Source organism: Nematolebias whitei, chromosome 11 (genome assembly GCF_014905685.2).
Source record: "Nematolebias whitei isolate Nwh7 chromosome 11, NemWhi1, whole genome shotgun sequence".
Lineage (NCBI taxonomy): Eukaryota > Metazoa > Chordata > Actinopteri > Cyprinodontiformes > Rivulidae > Nematolebias > Nematolebias whitei.
In genome coordinates, this window is record NC_056508.1 from 1,921,566 (window position 1) to 1,939,286 (window position 17,721).

Here is a 17,721-nt window from a genome sequence, read left to right on the forward strand (position 1 = left end):
AGGCACGTGCTCTTGGATCCTTAATTCTACATAAATTATTAATGTACATGTCTTAAAGACATAAAAACCTGCATGGCATTAATGTGTCCTCCAGCTCTAATGTTAAAAATCTTGGTGTTATTTTTGATCAGGACATGTCTTTTATCCCCCACATTAAAAACGTTACTAGAACCTCCTTCTTCCACCTGCGTAATATCACTAACATTAGAAACATCTGATCTAAAGATGATGCAGAAAAACTGGTCCATGCATTTGTCACGTCTAGACTGGACTATTGCAATGGTTTATTATCTGGGTGTCCAAATACTTCTTTAAAACGTCTTCAGTTGATCCAAAATGCTGCTGCCAGAGTCTTAACTGGAGTTACTGGGAGAGATCATCTCTCTCCAGTTTTAGCTTCTCTCCATTGGCTCCCTGTCAAATCCAGAATAGAATTCAAAATCTTACTTCTAACCTACAAAGCTCTCAACCACCTGGCTCCATCTTATATTACAGATCTTATTGTTCCATATTTTACTAACAGAGCACTTCATTCTCAGACTGCAGGTTTACTTGTGGTTCCTAGAGTTTACAAAAACAGAATGGGAGGAAGATCTTTCAGTTCTCAGGCTCCTCTCTTGTGGAACCAACTTCCAGTCTCTGTCCGTGAGGCTGACACATTGTCCAGTTTTAAGACTAGACTTAAGACTTTCCTTTTTGATAAATCCTATAGTTAGGGTCAGCTTGGGTTTCCTGAGCTGTCCCTTAGTTCTGCTGCTATAGACTTAGACTGCTGGAGGACAAACTGACCACACTTTTCACTCTGCTGCTGTCTTTACTTACTCTGCTCAACCTGTTTTGTATTTGTAATTATTTTTTATATCCTTAACATGTTTTTGTCTTTCAGGTACACCTGGACCTATACCTGGATCCATATCTGGACCTGGACCCATATCTGGACCTATACCTGGACCCATATCTGGACCTGGACCCATACCTGGACCTATACCTGGACCCATACCTGGACCTATATCTGGACCCATACCTGGACCTATACCTGGACCTATACCTGGATCCATACCTGGATCTATACCTGGATCCATACCTGGACCTATATCTGGACCCATACCTGGATCTATACCTGGACCCATATCTGGACCTGGACCTACACCTGGACATGGACCTATACCTGGACCTACCATTCTGTGTTGGTCTGTCTCTCCTTCCTGTCCTCTCAACCAGCCGGTCAAAGCAGACGGTCTCTTGTCCTGAGCTGGTTCTGCTGGAGGTTTCTTCCTGTTAAAGGGAGTTTTTTCTTCCCACTGTCTCCACTGTGCTTGCTCAGGATGGGAGACTGCAACGAAGCCAAGATTCATCTTGTCTGCTGGATTCTTAGATAGAGAACTTTACTAACTGGCTTTTATGTGAATGTTCCTGTAAAGTCCCTGAGACAACTCTGTCGCTATATAAATAAACAATTGAACAAACATTTACAAGAAGTCGTTTATCCTCTGTAAAAACTCATTTAAATAAGAGACTGTGAACGTTTTTAAATGAGTGTAGATAGTTTTAAACGTTTCCTTTTCCAGAGCTGTACTGAGGACAAATTCCTGTTTTACTACGGAACAGACTTTAAAGGTATCTTTCTAAGTAGCAAACGATTGAATCGTTGAGTACTGGAATCAACCCGTGAGCTCAGAGCACATGTTGGGCGTCGAACTGTAAAACCATTACAGCCATTGTTGTGATGGTTAAGGTCAGCCATCTGGACTGGGTTGGAAAAGGGCAGTTGGTTGTGACAGAGAGCCAGTGATTACTTGATGCTTTCCATAAAATTTATTCCTGCTTCATGACATATTTTCTAACACTACAGAGAAGCAAAAGCACGATCTCCATTTTGCCTTAAGCTGTGGGTAAAAAATATACTTTTGAGTGTGCAGTGGTAATTCCTTCTGAACACATCAGTTTAAAGAATCAGCTAGTTTGTAATATCTTCAACCCCAATATCTTTCATTTCATCTCCAAAACATTAACTATAAAATTTCCGAGTGGTGATCGGGTCATTTAGGTAAACGTTTGCACGGTAGTTGAAATTGGCAGATGAAGCCCCACAGCTGCACAGATGCAGTTCTAACAATAAAAGCAAAGTGATGCATGAATAAAGACGATGTCATGACTTGGGACACCACGCAGTGATGAAGCACATGACATCTACAAGCTCTGAAATGATTACTGCTGCTCATCTCTGTAAAATGACACAGTACATTTATCTTTTCATAAAACACACAGGAAGGACAGATTTGAGTGTTCTTCCTGGTCTAAGATCAAAATATGACACTTCTTGAATAATGTTTTGTAATCATTGTTAAGATTAGACCGTTGCTGCTGAAAGCTTTGCAGCTGATGTCTGAAAATGAACATCTTCACACTACAACAAGTCAAATATAAATTATATACAAGACAAAAACATCCCGCAAATCTTGAGAAAATGTTCTACCAAGTAAAAACCTCAACAGAAATAAAGTCAACAGGTTTTAAAAAGAACAAACAAATAAAATGTTATCATTCCCAGAATTTATGGCTTGGATTTAACAAGCAACACTTCAAATTGGTTTTCTACCAGTTCACAATGTAAGCCCTGGGGGTTGTGGGTGGGAATTGTGTTTGAGGTTGTACAGATCATTCCCTGTTAATGAAACTTACATAAACCTGGACCAACACTGGTGTCTGTGGCAGCAGGTGTCGTTTCAAAGTGGACGGGGAACACCTGATGGATGTGAGATGAGCTTCAAGGGAACGTCTAGAAATGACTAAAATCAGCAGTTTCTTCCAAAACTACAGAACAGTGTGTGAGCATGAGCATGCATCAGGATACAGAACAGTGTGTGAGCATGAGCATGCATCAGGATACAGAACGGTGTGTGAGCATGAGCATGCATCAGGATACAGAACAGTGTATGAGCATGAGCATGCATCAGGATACAGAACAGTGTATGAGCATGAGCATGCATCAGGATACAGAACGGTGTGTTTCCACCTAAACTATGGCACACTTTATGAACCACACACTCCTCTCGGTTTGATCCCATAGCAACAGCTACATTAAAAACACGGGTTTGTTAAAGTATAGAAACTTGCAGACGGTTCCTAACTCTTCTAGATCAGAACACGACTTGATCTGGATTCTAATTATTCCTCTGTTAGCACATGTGCTGGACTGTTCAGATGCTGAGAAGAATTTGTCCAGTTTGAATGAACCCAATCAAAATGAAGCGTCATCAAATGAGCGCATACACATGAAGACAAACAAAACACAACTGTTTGAATGCATGAGCATTAGAAAGATTGAAAAGGTTTAAAAGTGTGAGGGAGTTATCTGTCCAAAACCACTTGAAGTAGAGCAAGTGTAAAGGAAACAGGGTTCCCTGCAGCGCAGCACGTACTGGAGGAGCCTGGACTGAGCAGCTGCATCACTGGTAGAAAACCAACAGAGTCTTCTCAAAGCTCAGCTGTGGCATGGTCCTGCATGACCGTCAACATCTGGGTCCAAGAAAAAAGTTACAAGCCTGAAATCAGATGTTTTGTTACTTGAAAGAAAAGGCATTACAACTGCAAATGAAGTAGCAAATGTTTCCTAGTGAGCAGACAGAAATGGTGACTCTGCCCCTGCTGGGGCTTCAGACACGAGCAGCGGTCGTTTGAAGCGCTGCTCTTTCACAGGTGAATCCTCGTCCCGCTTGTGTTTGATGGCCGACACGGACAGAGCCAGGAGGCGACGTCGTCACACTGCAGCGCAGCATCTGTTCTGGAAGAGCTCATCAACGACAGACGAGTCAGCCAGTGTGGAGATGTCGCCCAGGTCCTTCTCATTGCAGGCGATTTTACGAAGAACTCGTCTCATAATTTTCCCTGCAGAAGCACAAGAGGGCAGAGATGATGATGATGATGGAGCAGTTGGAAGACTTCAGCCTGAAGTGAAACCCCAGGCTGCTTTAAAATGCTACATTTACAGAGAACACTCAATATTCTCTTTACTTGCGTGACAAAACTTTATATTTTGGTTGCTTTCAATCTTTTTTAAATTAAAAGTCCACCAAACACCACTTTAAAATAACATGAATTGTGCCTTCACACACCAGTAAACTCGATGATTGTCAGATTTATTTGCCCTTAAAACCAAAGAGTTCATGCACAGTCCACCCTCTGTTAAAATGTCGAGGACATTAAAGCACGGACGGCTTCAAAGTATTTCTTTAAAACACTCTTGGGACTTTTTTAACAAGAAAATTGAACAGAAATGGAACATAACCAAAGATAAATCAAAAAACAGAACGCAGGCTTTGGGGAGACATTTCTCATTCGTTAATGTCCGTCACAATGGGCGTTTTATATTTGGTCCATTTCCACCAGTTCTGCTTGAAGGCATCCATTTTGAGTCACAGCAAGAAAGTCATTTTCTCCATTTTGTAAATCTCTTCCATTATTTTGATCAATTGTTTTACTTTTGGTGACTCTTTTCAGCCAGTTTTTGTGATAGTTGTCTTCACAGCCACCATCATTATGTTAAAGATATAAATGTCCGCTTCTTTGAATCAAACCTTCTGGAATCAGACCAAGGTATAGAACCCGTGGATCCCTCAGAACTTTACACCAAAGAACTTTGTCTACTATCCCAACAACCTCCGACCAGAATGGTTGTAATTTATCACATGACCAGAAAACATGTAGGTGACTGGGATTTATGTGACCACATTCTCTCCACCATTGTTGTACGGTTTTAATTTGGTTAAGCAAATCATAGGTCACTAAAATTAATGTTGCTTCAGTGTGCAACAATGCAACAATGTGGGACTCCGTAGTTTTCTCCGGCCCCCTCCCCAACCTGACCAGCGATGACATGTTTAGCCGTATGTCGGCTTTCAACTGCCGGCGTCCAGGTGGTGTTCTGAAAACAAGGTAGGATGTGAAGACAACTGGAGGACATTTTGGATAAAACCCAGTCTGATACAGAGAGATGGAATCCATCCCACCTTCAGTGGAGCAGCACTTCTCTAAAAACTGATCTGATCCAGTTGGACATCCAGATTATTGACAATTAACGGTCCAGTCTAGAAACCAGTCCAGGAAGCAGAGTTGTAGTCCTCCACCTCTCTGCTGCTTCTCCTCTGTACACCACCCACACCCACATTGAAACAGTGTCAACTCGCCCACGGCTCAAATTAAATAAACCAAAAATCAGCTCTAAAAATATAAACCATAAAAATCTGATTAAAATAAACACAGTTACTTTACCAGAGCAAAATCATAAAATCATTAAATGTGGATTATTGATCATCAGATCTGTTTCCTCTAAATCCCTGTTAGTTAATGAACTGATAACTGATCATCATATTGATTTATTGTGTCTGACAGAAACTTGGCTACAACAGGAGGATTTTGTTGGTATAAATGAATCCACTCCTGTTAATTATTTAAATGTTCATGTTCCTAGAACAACTGGCCGAGGTGGAGGAGTAGCTTCTATTTTTCAGTCAGGATTATTGAATAATGCCAAACCAGTTATTAGTTATGATTCTTTTGAATCACTGTCCCTCAGTCTTTCTCATCCAAAATGGAAATCAGAAAAGCCACTTTTACTAGTTGTTATATATCGTCCACCAGGAGCTTACTCTCAGTTTTTGTCTGAATTCTCAGAATTATTAACTGACTTATTATTAAACACTGATAAAATCATCATAATGGGTGATTTCAATATTCATGTGGATGTTGAGAGTGATAGTTTAATCATAGCCTTTAATAATTTAATAGAGTCATTTGGTTTTACACAAAACGTCCGCACATCTACTCATTCTTATCATCACACTCTTGATTTAGTTCTGACCTATGGTGTAGAGATTAAGGACTTGGTAATAGTTCCTCAAAATCCTGTTCTGTCCGACCATTTTTTAATAACTTTGAGTTTTCATTAAATGACTACACAGTCACTGAGAGTAAATTTCATCTCAGCAGGTGCTTATCAGAAAATGCTGTAACCAAATTGAAACAATCTCTTCCATCTATCCTGATGCATGCTCAATAATCCAGGTAGAAAAATCCAAAAAAGTTCAATCTGGACTCAATTGAACTTTTTTGGAATATCTTCCATCAATGTTTTCCTCTGTCTTGTACAGTAATGCATCAGAGAACAGAGACTTAGCTGCTCCACAGAAAAGGAAAGTAATCAATCTGAGGAAATTAGCTCCTTGGTTCAATTCTGAGTTACGTACTTTAAAACAAACATCTAAAAAACTAGAAAGAAAATGGCGTTCCACTAATGTTGAGGAATATTACTTATCCTGGAGAGATAGCCTGCTAACATACAAAAAAAGCTCTCTGTAAAGCTATAACGGTTATATTAGTCATCTTTAATTGATGAGAATAAAAATAACCAGAGGTTCCTTTTCAGTACCATAGCGAGTCTAATGAAAAATCCCATCTCTGTTGAACCATGAATCCCTTTATCTATAAACAGTGATGACTTTATAAGATTCTTTATAAATAAAATAGTTGTAATTAGGGGAAAATTTTCAAACCAACATTCCTAGTATCGCCTCGGGTTCTGTGTAAGATGAGACAACTTAAAAAATTTCACGAGCCTGATTTGTGTTTGGACAGTTTTTGTCCTGTTGAGCTCTGAATTGTCAAAAATAATAACCTCATCCAAACCATCCACATGTCTGCTAGATCCCATCCCAACCAGACAGTTTAATGAGGTATTTCCCTTAATTAATAACCATGTCTTGGATCTGCTTAATTTATCTCGAATAAATGGTTACATACCACAGAGCTTTAAGGTTGTTGTAATTAAACATTTACTTAAAAAGACTGACCTTGACTCAGGAATCCTAGCCTACTATACAGTAGATCTATATCTAATCTAACTTTCATCTCAAAAATTCTAGAGAAACTAGTTGCAGGTCAGTTGCGTGAACATCTACAAAGAAATAATCTGTTTGAAGAGTTTCAGTCAGGGTTTAGAGCTCATCACAGCACTAGTGAAAGTTATCAATGATATTCTCATGGCCTATAACAACGAACAGGTGTCTACACTGGTCCTGTTAGATCAGGCATGGGCAAACCCTGGCCCGATGGGCATTTTAATTGGCTCGCCAAAATTGTCCAAAATTTGGACAATTTTTTCAATTTTATTTTTCAGGGATGTTGAGGTAAAATTTAAGAGGTTAAAATTGCCACTGGTCCAAATTATATTAAAAAAACTGCATTTAATAGGAAAAAAAAAAACTAGCCTAGTTTTACCTGTAGTTCCCACATTTCTCCAGTAGAAGCGCACTACAGAAACTGGCGTGTATTAGAGACAAAGTAACAGTGGAAGAGTAGTAATTTCTTCTTCTACACTTTTATTTTCACTTTGCCCTACAAACTTGTCTGTAAAAATGTGTTCATCCAAGAAAAGAAAAGTGTACAGTGAGTGTCGAGTGTTTAAAATGGGGTGGACAACAACATATTGTTTCACTGACGTCCAATCAAAGGCAGTTTTTATGCCAAGAACTGTTGCAGTTTTCAAATAGTACACTTTGCTAACTGCTAACTTAGCAAGCCTTTCTCTGAAGGTGATTTTTTTAAAAGAAAAATGGTAAAAACAGAGCAGGTCTGTTGTGTCCGGAGGACCAAGATAAGTTAGAAAAAAACAGTTTATCACGCAGGACTGGGACTCGCCTTGTGGAACTGACTGATGAAAAAATAGCCAGCAAAATAAGCTAAAAGGCAGAGAGAGTCCTTCAAGTTATGGTATATTTGTTAGCACTGGATGAAAGTAATGATGTAAAGAACTGCTCAGCTCCTAATTTTTACCTGTGGGATTAACAACAGTTTTGAGATAATGGAGGTGTTTTTGACCCTGGAGTCTCTGAAAGGAAAAACATGGAGAGGATTTTTATAACCGTCTGCTGTCGTGAGAGAATGAAGCTTCTGTGGAGTAAAGTTGTCACAACGGACAGATCACCAGATTTAAGTGGAAAACATGTCGGGCTGCTGACAAGAATCCAGGATAAAGTGGAAGGAAAACCTCGACCACAATGTTATTTTTCATCCATCAGGAATCGCTGCAAGTCATGAATTGTGTGTGCATGTGTGAAACTGTTAATTGTTTGTAATTTATCAAAAAAAAAAGTGAAAGACAAAAACGTGTGAATTATTGTGCAGGTACTCTGTTGTGATGCTGCACAGAGGAGCTGCAGGAGGACGACGTCTGCTTCCATTCCCAACCTGCTGCAGCTGACCTGTCATCAACTTTAGATCCTGTAGTTGTAAAAAGTTTAGTGAGGAGTTTGTGGAGGTGAGCTGACACTTTATTTAGACTTTTCTCCTGTGTACTGTAGTGAACTAGGCCCATGTCAAAACTGACCAGATGGACAGAGACTGTTATTTCATTGATCTGCATCCAGAAATACAGTTTGAACCATCTGGAGACTTTCTTTCTTGAAGTAACCAAGTAGAAAAGACAATTCTCTATGATCATTACTATTTTACAAATGTTTGATAATCAAATTGTGTTAGTTCACTCAATGCTTACAGGTTGAAGAGAACTACTCATTTTTATTTTACATAAACAGTAAGTAATGATTTTTATTCCTCATTCAAAGAAGAAATCAGGTTAATATGCATTTCTTGATTTTTCTGTCTTCAATGAGCAAGTTTTGTAAGTATGTTAAAGGTCGAGTCTCGGTCAACTAAAATGTTTACTGAGAAGAAATGTCATGTTTAAACTTTTTCAGAAGATAATAGGAGTTTGACTCCACGAAGTCTGGTTTTTCTCCAATAATCTTTTCTGTCTGTTAAACAATCTCATTCTCTGCCCTTGACTTTGATAACATCTTACGTCACAAACCACACCTCTATTCTGGTCCATCCACGAATCAGAAAGCTCTAAATTGACCCGGAAGTCAACTCATTTAAAATGTGGCAACTTCCCGGTTCTCTGGAGAGTGCTGAAGAGTGATGGAGTTAAAGTGTAAGAGTGTAACAGAGCTCTAGGAGCTAAGGAGTCTAGAGTGAAAAGAGTGGTTGCAGTTGGTGGAGGAGAGTTCCAGAGTTTAACTCATGAAGAGAGTTAAAGGATCCAGATGCAGAGACGATTTTGGGGAATTATAACTTCTGTTTGAATAACCTCGCACGACTCTCTAAGGATTTCAGCTGCTCTCAACGGAGACGCTGAAAGAGTCAAGGAAGGATCCTATACCGACGCTGATCTATCATCAACCAGGTAACAGTTTCTACTTCGACCAAGCGTACCGTCGCAAGCTGAGATCTGAAGGAGCGTGCACGTTTCTGGTCAAACAGATTAATTCCCTCACACATCTCTCTGTAAGATAAATCTCCATTTTCATCTTAAACCCTCCTTTCTCCTAAAATCAGTACAGATATTTTAGAAATATCTGAAGCAAAGTCCTCAATCACCACCGTGTGATTGACGTCCACTATCTGTGAAACTTGTCTGTTATTGTTTTCATATTTTGCCAAATTAATGTAAATGTTTGATGTTAAACTTTGATTCTGAAAATAAATGACCGCATTCATTTGATGGGTCAAAGATAAATAACGTCTCTCGTTACATTTTTGTTAAACTCAATGCACGACATTTACACAGTCAGAAAGATGAGGAACTCGTGAAAAATGTATGAAATATCCAGCATATGACATACTACAGTTCCATGAGCATAGTGAGGTAAGAGACTTGTGGTTTGGTTCATTTGATTTTTCTTCTGGTAAGAGAAAATATAGTGGTTTGTTTTGTTTGTTGTTTGGGCCTGAAGTTGGTAAGACTAGGGCTGAGTACCGAACCGAGGTTCTTTTATGGCACCGACCAAACTGCACCGGTCGGTGTATGGATTGAAACGTCACTCTTCTTTCGGTGTCAAGTTTCGATATTGGCTGTAAGGTGTCACGTGGTTTCAGCACGCAGGCTGGTAAAACACCAGACATATGACAAACAGACTACGTGTTTACACCCAGAGCTGTATAGAGCTGCCGCACCTAATCTATGTATAATGTGTGTCTATGGTTCTGATGACGACAACGGACGGGGTTCACGTGTGCAGCCCATGTTGTCGAACGGCTCCGACAACACACGAGCAGAAAGTTGCTCCTTGTTTCTCAGCAAGAAGACAAGAAGCAGCCCCCCCCCCCCTCCTCCCAGCGTTAGTCAGTCTGTGTGTGTTAAATGGAATCAACATTCCACGGATGGACTCGTCTTCATCAAAGAACTCCGAGGACTGCTCTGTGTTTGTTACAGCTGGTAAGTTTACGTTTGTTAACATTACTGCAGCTTAACACGTACATCGCGGTGAATTAAACTAGAATCCTTGTAACACTAACTTTAACATATTAGTGTGTAAATTTATTTTATCTACGTAGCTAGCTAAACTCAGAAGCTAACTAAAGATCGACAGTAACAGATGAAGCTCGAATTGTAAAAATGTGCTCATCCATCAGAGCAGCTGGTTAAAAAGTTCACTAATGTTCAGTGTTTATCCTGATGCATGCTCAGTAATCGAGGTAGAAAAATCCAAAAAAGTTAATTCTGGTCCTCTGGACATTCAAAAAACAAAAAGCAAAACAACAAAAAATATAGAAACGTTTCGTCACTCATCCGAGAGACTTCCTCAGTCTGAGGTGCTGTATTCAGCTCAGTCTCTTAAATAGCACCTTCTCAGAGTGGATCAACCAGTTTGCTGCTGACAACCAGAACCAGCTGATCACATGCTCAAGAAGGACCATCAGCCTAACAATGGATCATTAGCACCTGATGGCTGTTTACTGTTCACAGAGGGCTGAGTGATACTAGCAATCACAGCATTGTAAGAGGGGGACAGTTGAACCAGGAGGCCTCCACCCCTGTTTAATGATGGACGGTTTCTTTTCACAAAGATGGCCTCCTTTACTCCTCTCTCAAACCATCGTTCCTCTATAAACATATTAATCTCTAAAACTAAACTTAATGCACAACACAGCTGGCGGTGGTGCGGGGTGGTCGACACCCCCACTGTTTTTAGTTTTGTTTTTGACGTGCTGCATGTTTCTTTCACTTTTGCAGTTTAATAATAAAAACTAATAGTTTAGTTTTTCCTGTGACTTATTTGCAGTTTGATAAATGGTAGGAGCATAATATAGTCTCCCTATGTTTTGTTGGTCTTTTTTTTGTAAATAATAAATGACTTTTTTTGTGGTTTTATTTTTTATTTATTTTTGCATCTTGAGATCCTATGACATCATCAACTACTCTAGTTCTACTTGAGTTTTATTATGTTAATGTCGAGTTTAAAAATTATCTAGTCGTTCAACCCCTAGAACAGACCACCCAGCACCAGACTCGCCTCACCACTGGATGAAGAGCATCTCAGCGTGACCTCAGCCGAAGTAAGGAGTACCTTCAGGAGGATTAATCCGCACAAGGCAACCGGCTCAGACAACATCCCCGGAAAAGTGTTGAAGGAATGTGCTGATCAGCTCTGTGAGGTGCTGGCAGACATCTTTAACACCTCACTTACCCTGGAGACAGTTCCCACCTGCCTGAAGACTGCCACCATCATCCCAGTCCCAAAAAGCTCTACAGTGACTGGTCTGAATGACTATCGGCCAGTGGCCCTCACCCCAATAGTCGCTAAATGCTTCGAAAAACTGGTCATGACTCACATCAAAACAACCATCAACATCAATGAGGACCCTCATCAGTACGCATACCGTGAGAACCGATCAACAGAGGACACCATCTCCTCTGTGGTCCACACTGCACTCAACCACCTGGAGCAGAAAAACTCTTACGTCCGTATGCTCTTTGTGGACTTCACATCCGCCTTCAACACCATGATCCCCCAGACCCTGATGGACAAACTATCCACACTAGGACTAAGCCCCTCCATCTGCAACTGGGTACTATACTTTTTAACAAACAGACCACAGTCAGTGAGGATCCACAACCTCTCCTCCTCCACCATAACCCTCAGCACTGGCTCTCCTCAGGGATGTGTGTTGAGCCCCCTCCTGTTTACTCTGCTCATGTATGATTGTACAGCTACCCATCCAGGCTGTCACATTGTAAAGTTTGCAGACGATACAGCGGTGGTGGGATGCATCACAAACAATGATGAGTCCAGCTACAGGCAAGAGGTGGAACACCTGGAGAGCTGGTGCAAAGAGAATAACCTTCACATCAATGTGAAGAAGACAAAGGAGATGATTGTGGACTTCAGAAGGAACAAAAACATCTACACCCCCCTGAACATAAGAGGATCTGTGGTGGAAGTGGTCTCCAGCTACAAGTACTTGGGTGTACACATGAATGACAACCTCAGCTGGAGCAACAACACCACCAGCCTGATGAAGAAAGCTCATCAGAGACTCTACTTCCTCAGACAGCTGAGGCGAGCTGGTCTGGGAAGCTCAGTCCTCACCTCCTTCTACAGGTGTGCAGTGGAGAGCATCCTGTGCTCCAGCATCAACGTGTGGCATGGAGGCTGCACAGCTGCAGAAAGAAAAGCTTTGCAGAGAGTGGTGAAGGCTGCACAGAAGATGTTAATAATAATAATAATAATAATAATAATCATTTTATTTAAAAAGTGCCTTTCATGACACCCAAGGACACTTTACAGTAAGAACAAAGATCAACAGGAATAAATTACATAAAGAATATAAAATACATAAAGAATATAAAATACATACAGAATATAAAATGCGTAAAGAATATAAAATACATACAGCAAAGTTAAGGATAAGCGAGTCTAAAGAGATGTGTTTTCAGAGCAGTCTTGAATATCGAAAGAGAGGTGGTGTTTCTTAAGTCAGGGGGTAGAGAGTTCCAGAGATGAGGGGCAGAGCAGGTGAAGGTCCTGCTCCCCATGGTGGAGAGGCGGGCAGAGGGTACATGGAGGTGTAGTGAAGAGGAGGATCTGAGAGAGCGAGAGGGGATGGAGATGTGTAGGAGGTCAGATAGGTACGGAGGGGCAAGGTTGTGGATAGCTTTGAAAGTGAGAAGAAGAATTTTGAAGACGATGCGTGATTTAACCGGGAGCCAGTGGAGCTGCTGCAGGACAGGAGTGATGTGGTTATAGGAGGAGGTTTGAGTTATGACACGGGCAGCTGAGTTCTGGACCAATTGTAGCTTCTGGAGAGATCTGTTGGGGAGGCCATAAAGAAGGGAGTTGCAGTAGTCAATCCGAGAAGTCACAAGACTGTGAACAAGAATGGCTGTGGAGCGGGGTGTGAGAGAAGGGTGGAGACGGTTAATATTTCTGAGATGGAAATAGGCAGACCGAGTGACATTGTTGATGTGTGAAGTGAAGGAGAGAGTGGTGTCGAGGATGACACCAAGACTCTTGACCTCAGGCGAGGGGGATAGCAGAGAGTTGTTAAGGGGGATGAGAAGATGTTCTGATTTTGAAAGAGAGTTTTTGGTACCGACAAGAATGATTTCTGTTTTGTTACTGTTTAGTTGTAGGAAGTTGTTAGAAAACCAGTGATTTAGCTCATTGAGACAGTCGGTGAGGATGGAGGGTGGGTGGAGTTTGGTTTTGTTGATAGGTAGAGCTGTGTGTCATCAGCATAACAGTGAAAAGGGACACCAAATTTACGGAAGATGTGACCTAGAGGAAGGAGGTAAATGATGAAGAAGAGGGGTCCGAGGACAGAGCCTTGGGGGACACCCGTGGAGATGGGGGAAGACTGGGAACGAAAGGATTTGAGCTGAATGAATTGAGTGCGTTCAGAGAGATATGATTTGAACCAGTCTAACGGAGTACCCGAGATGCCAATGGAATCTGTTGAGGAGGATAGAATGACAGATTGTGTCGAAGGCAGAACTTAGAGCCAGTAAAATGAGGATAGACAGAAGAGCAGAGTCAGCAGCAAGAAGAAGGTCATTAGTTGGAATCAGCCTCCCCACCATCACAGACATCTACACCTCCAGATGCAGGAAGAGGACCACCTGCATCATGAAGGACCCCACTCACCCAGCACACACACTTTTTGCCCCGCTCCCCTCAGGAAGGAGGTTGAGGAGCATTAAGTGTAGAACCACTAGACTGAGGAACAGCATCTACCCTGAGGCTGTTAGACTCATGAATCTCTAACTAGAATAATCACTGTGAAAAACCATATCATGTTGCTGCTGATCTGTTTCATGTTGCTGCTGATCTGTTTCATGTTGATGTGTTCATGCTGCACATCTGCTCACAGACTCATGCTCATGTTCGTGCTGCTGTTTAACGTATTGTTTTTATACTATTAGTGCTTAGTGTATATTTAGTTGATGTTTTTCTTAGTTCATATCTTAGATGTTATTACTGTTTTTCTTTTACATTTTATTGTTGGATGTAACTGGGACCCTGTGGACATAATGTTGCTCCTCCACATGTACCACATGAGAGGTGAATGATAATAAAGAATCTCTGACTCTGAATTATTTGTCTGTGATGGACTGGAGACGTGTCCAGGTGTCCCCCGCCTCTCGCATAATGATGGCTGGATGTGGGCACCAGTAACCCCAGTGACTCGAAAAGGATAAAGTTGGTAAAGATGATGGATGAATTATTTGTTTCTAGATTTTTTTATTTTATTTTAGAAAATACAGGCAGCTAACATATTAGTGGTAATGTAAGTTACAGAATTTTATGCACTCCTATATTTGTTCGTATTTTTGATATAAATATAAAATGATGCAAAAAGATTTGATAAAGTAAATAACCTAAAATTATTGTTTTAAATAAATGTTCTATTTGTTTACATTGTAATCTTTTCATCTTATCAATTACATATTTTAAACAGTTTATGACCATTTCAATAGAAAAATTGTTTCCGAATCGGAATCGCAACACCAAAAATCGGAATTCAATCGAATCGCCAGACACAGAGAGATTTGCACCCCTATACAATAACAACAAGTCAAAACCTAATTCTCAGCACCATGTCTAAATCTGTCTGGTCTTACGGTGGAAAAATATATTTGCTGTAGACATCAGTTTAATAAACTTTACTGTAGAAAATATGAGTAGATTACCAGATCTGGTTTTGGGCAGTCCTGGTGCACTCTGGATGTAATCTGGTGTAGCAATGGCTCCAATCTTCTCTCTCACTGAGTGAAGCATAAAAAACACAACAGACTGAAACTTTAACAAGGAACATCTTTATCAGTCACCTGAAATGAAAAACTAGATTCAGTGATTAAAGAGTTTTCATTGAACAGCTTTATTTGTTGTGTTATAGCTACCTGTAATAAATTACAGGTAGCTATAAACTTCCCACCCAACTAAGATACGATGAAACAGTGAGACCCGTTTAGTAAATATTGGAACCAGAACCCATTTTATGCTTACTAACCTTGTTGTTTCAGTTCTGCCTCCAGTGTTTGGTTGTATATCACTCCATCATTTAACGTTACGAAGCAGTAGAGGCTTTCTCCTTTGACAGGATGTGGTCTGCTCACCACAGCAGCTTCAGCAACAGCCTTGTGCTCCACTAAAGCCGACTCCACCTCTGCTGTACTCAACAGGTGACCTGCAGGTAGGCCATGGACAGAGGAAAAACAGGTGTTACAAGATCCTAAAAAACACACTCATTCACCTCGGGATGTATTGATCTGAGATGTATTTGAATATTTTTTTATTTAATAAAAAGAGCCTTGCAATATGAATTACTCACTCAATAAACTTCTCTATAAAACAGTTGATTGTTCCAACACATTAGAATACAGCTAAAATTACCCCCGTTTTTAAGGTAGAAAAACATCGACAAATTAGAGTTTTACCTTCAGTTTTCAAGATTCTTGAGAACTGGGTCTCCAAGTAATCATTAGAACATCTTTATGTAAGTGCTACACCTCTCCACCCAAAGGAGTTTGGTTTCTGCTAACATTATTAAACTAAAACAGCCATTTATTTTTTATTTGAGAATATGAATAGCTTACTGGTCAATTAAGGTTTCATTGGAGCTGTAATTTTTATTTAAAATGTGATGTACTGTTGCTAAAACTCTCTCATTTTATCTAAAATAGTTCAATCTGGTCCTCTGGACATAAAAAAAAACAAAACAAACAAAAAAAAACAAAGAAAAGAAAAAAAGTAGAAACGTTTCATCTTTCATCCGAGAGACTTCCTCAGTCATGGACATACAGCCCGACAGAGGCTCTGTCGGGCTGTCTCTGTGCGCCTGTTTATGTCTCGGGTTGGGTTTTAGGTTGTCCCCTCTCTTGGATCAATTTGGGCCCCCCATTTAATGTGGGGTCTACTTCCCCCTGTCATGCTCCCCTCCGGTGGTGGGCCCCCCTGATGCAGGTGCATTGGTGGCTCTCAGTATCTGGGGCTGGGTGGTGGGGTGTGTGCGGGCCCACCCTGGTGGCTGCCTGCTGGGGCCTGGGTGCCCTGGCTCTGTCGGGCCTCTGTTGGGGGGTGGTATGACCTCGGGACTCGGTGTCCATGGCCAGATCTACTCTGGAGGGGCGGGGTGCCGGCGGGGCCTGTGGACTCGTCGCTGCAGCCTCCTGGGGGTTTCTGCATTGTGGTTGCTGGGGGTCGCCCAGGGCTTCCCTCTGCTTCTCTCTCTGGGGGGTGCGGTTGTCCCTGTTGGGGGACTCCCGGAGCTCCAGGGTTGGGGACTGCTGTGTGGCTCCGGTCTTCCCTGTGTTACCACCGTGTCCTGTTGGGACGGGTCTGTGGGTCCCCACATCCACTATTGAACATTTTCATGGAGAAACCTTATAGTGACAAGCATGACAACACAGACTCAAGGTAGATGTCATTAAGTTCTGCCTGTCCCCAAAACAACTGTGTGTTTATCGAAATTTGGTTCCCTTGGCTGGTCTTGAAGGCCATCTTATCTGAATACGTCTGGAGAAAATGTGATTTGACGCTCACCACCCCATCCCTGAGGAATTTCCAACTGATAACCAGATGAACCAGCTAAATAAACTTTGAGTCATCATTTCAGGACTCTTGGATTCTCAGACGTTTTTCTTGGCCATTCCTCTAGAGTGTTTATGGATCTCACCGAAGGACATTGACTGATTATCTTATCAGAACTCTTACAGTGACCTCGAGAGCATCTATAATCATTGTTGACCGCTCTCGTCTCCGTTTGCAGAATGTCTACGTCACTATGTGCTTGTTTGTGCAAGGTGTTTTTTTAATATTAGAGGTTTTTTCCTAAGGCAAGAAAAAAAAGTCTGATATGAATTTTTTTCGCCTCCAACTCCTACATGTGTCCAGTTAACCACTGTTTTTGTCTGTCCAAACAGGTCTTACTTGTAAATGAGTCTTCGAGGCTCAATGTGATTTATCTGTTTAAATACCATACCATACCACTTTATTTATAAAGCACTTAAAACAGCTACAAGGCCAACAAAAGTGCTGTACAGACAAAACAACAGGTAACATACCAAGCAAAATACAAAATTAGGTAAATCTGAATATAGACATAAAAACGATGCAGATAATGACGACAAACCAGAGTGGAGCATTCAGGATAAAAACGAAGATCATCTGGTGTTGAAAGCTACTGAATAGTAGTGAGTTTTTAAACGGGACTTGAAAACCGCGAGGGAGGGGGCCTGTCTGACAAACAGAGGAAACTCGTTCCAAAGTCTTGGTCCTGCCACAGAGAAGGCCCTGTCACCTCTGCGCTTAAAACGAGTTCCTGGAACTGTAAGGAACAACTGGTCCGCTGACCTCAGGGAACATGGTGGGACATATGGTTGTA

At 41.1% G+C, this 17,721-nt stretch overlaps 1 protein-coding gene across 3 annotated transcripts in view; it reads right to left on the minus strand.

The window, feature by feature from the left end:
* Positions 1–3,496: 3,496 nt before the first annotated feature.
* Positions 3,497–17,721, minus strand: part of acss2 (acyl-CoA synthetase short chain family member 2) — a 224,371-nt gene continuing 210,146 nt past the window's right edge. For all 3 annotated transcript variants that reach the window (XM_037684629.1, XM_037684628.1, XM_037684627.1), the window contains 3 exons: positions 15,349–15,525; positions 15,029–15,103; positions 3,497–3,888 (listed from right to left, as the gene is read on the minus strand). In XM_037684629.1, coding sequence (XP_037540557.1) covers positions 3,761–3,888; positions 15,029–15,103; positions 15,349–15,525 — 380 coding nt within the window. In that variant the 3' untranslated portion in view covers positions 3,497–3,760. The remainder of the gene's footprint in view (positions 3,889–15,028; positions 15,104–15,348; positions 15,526–17,721) is intronic.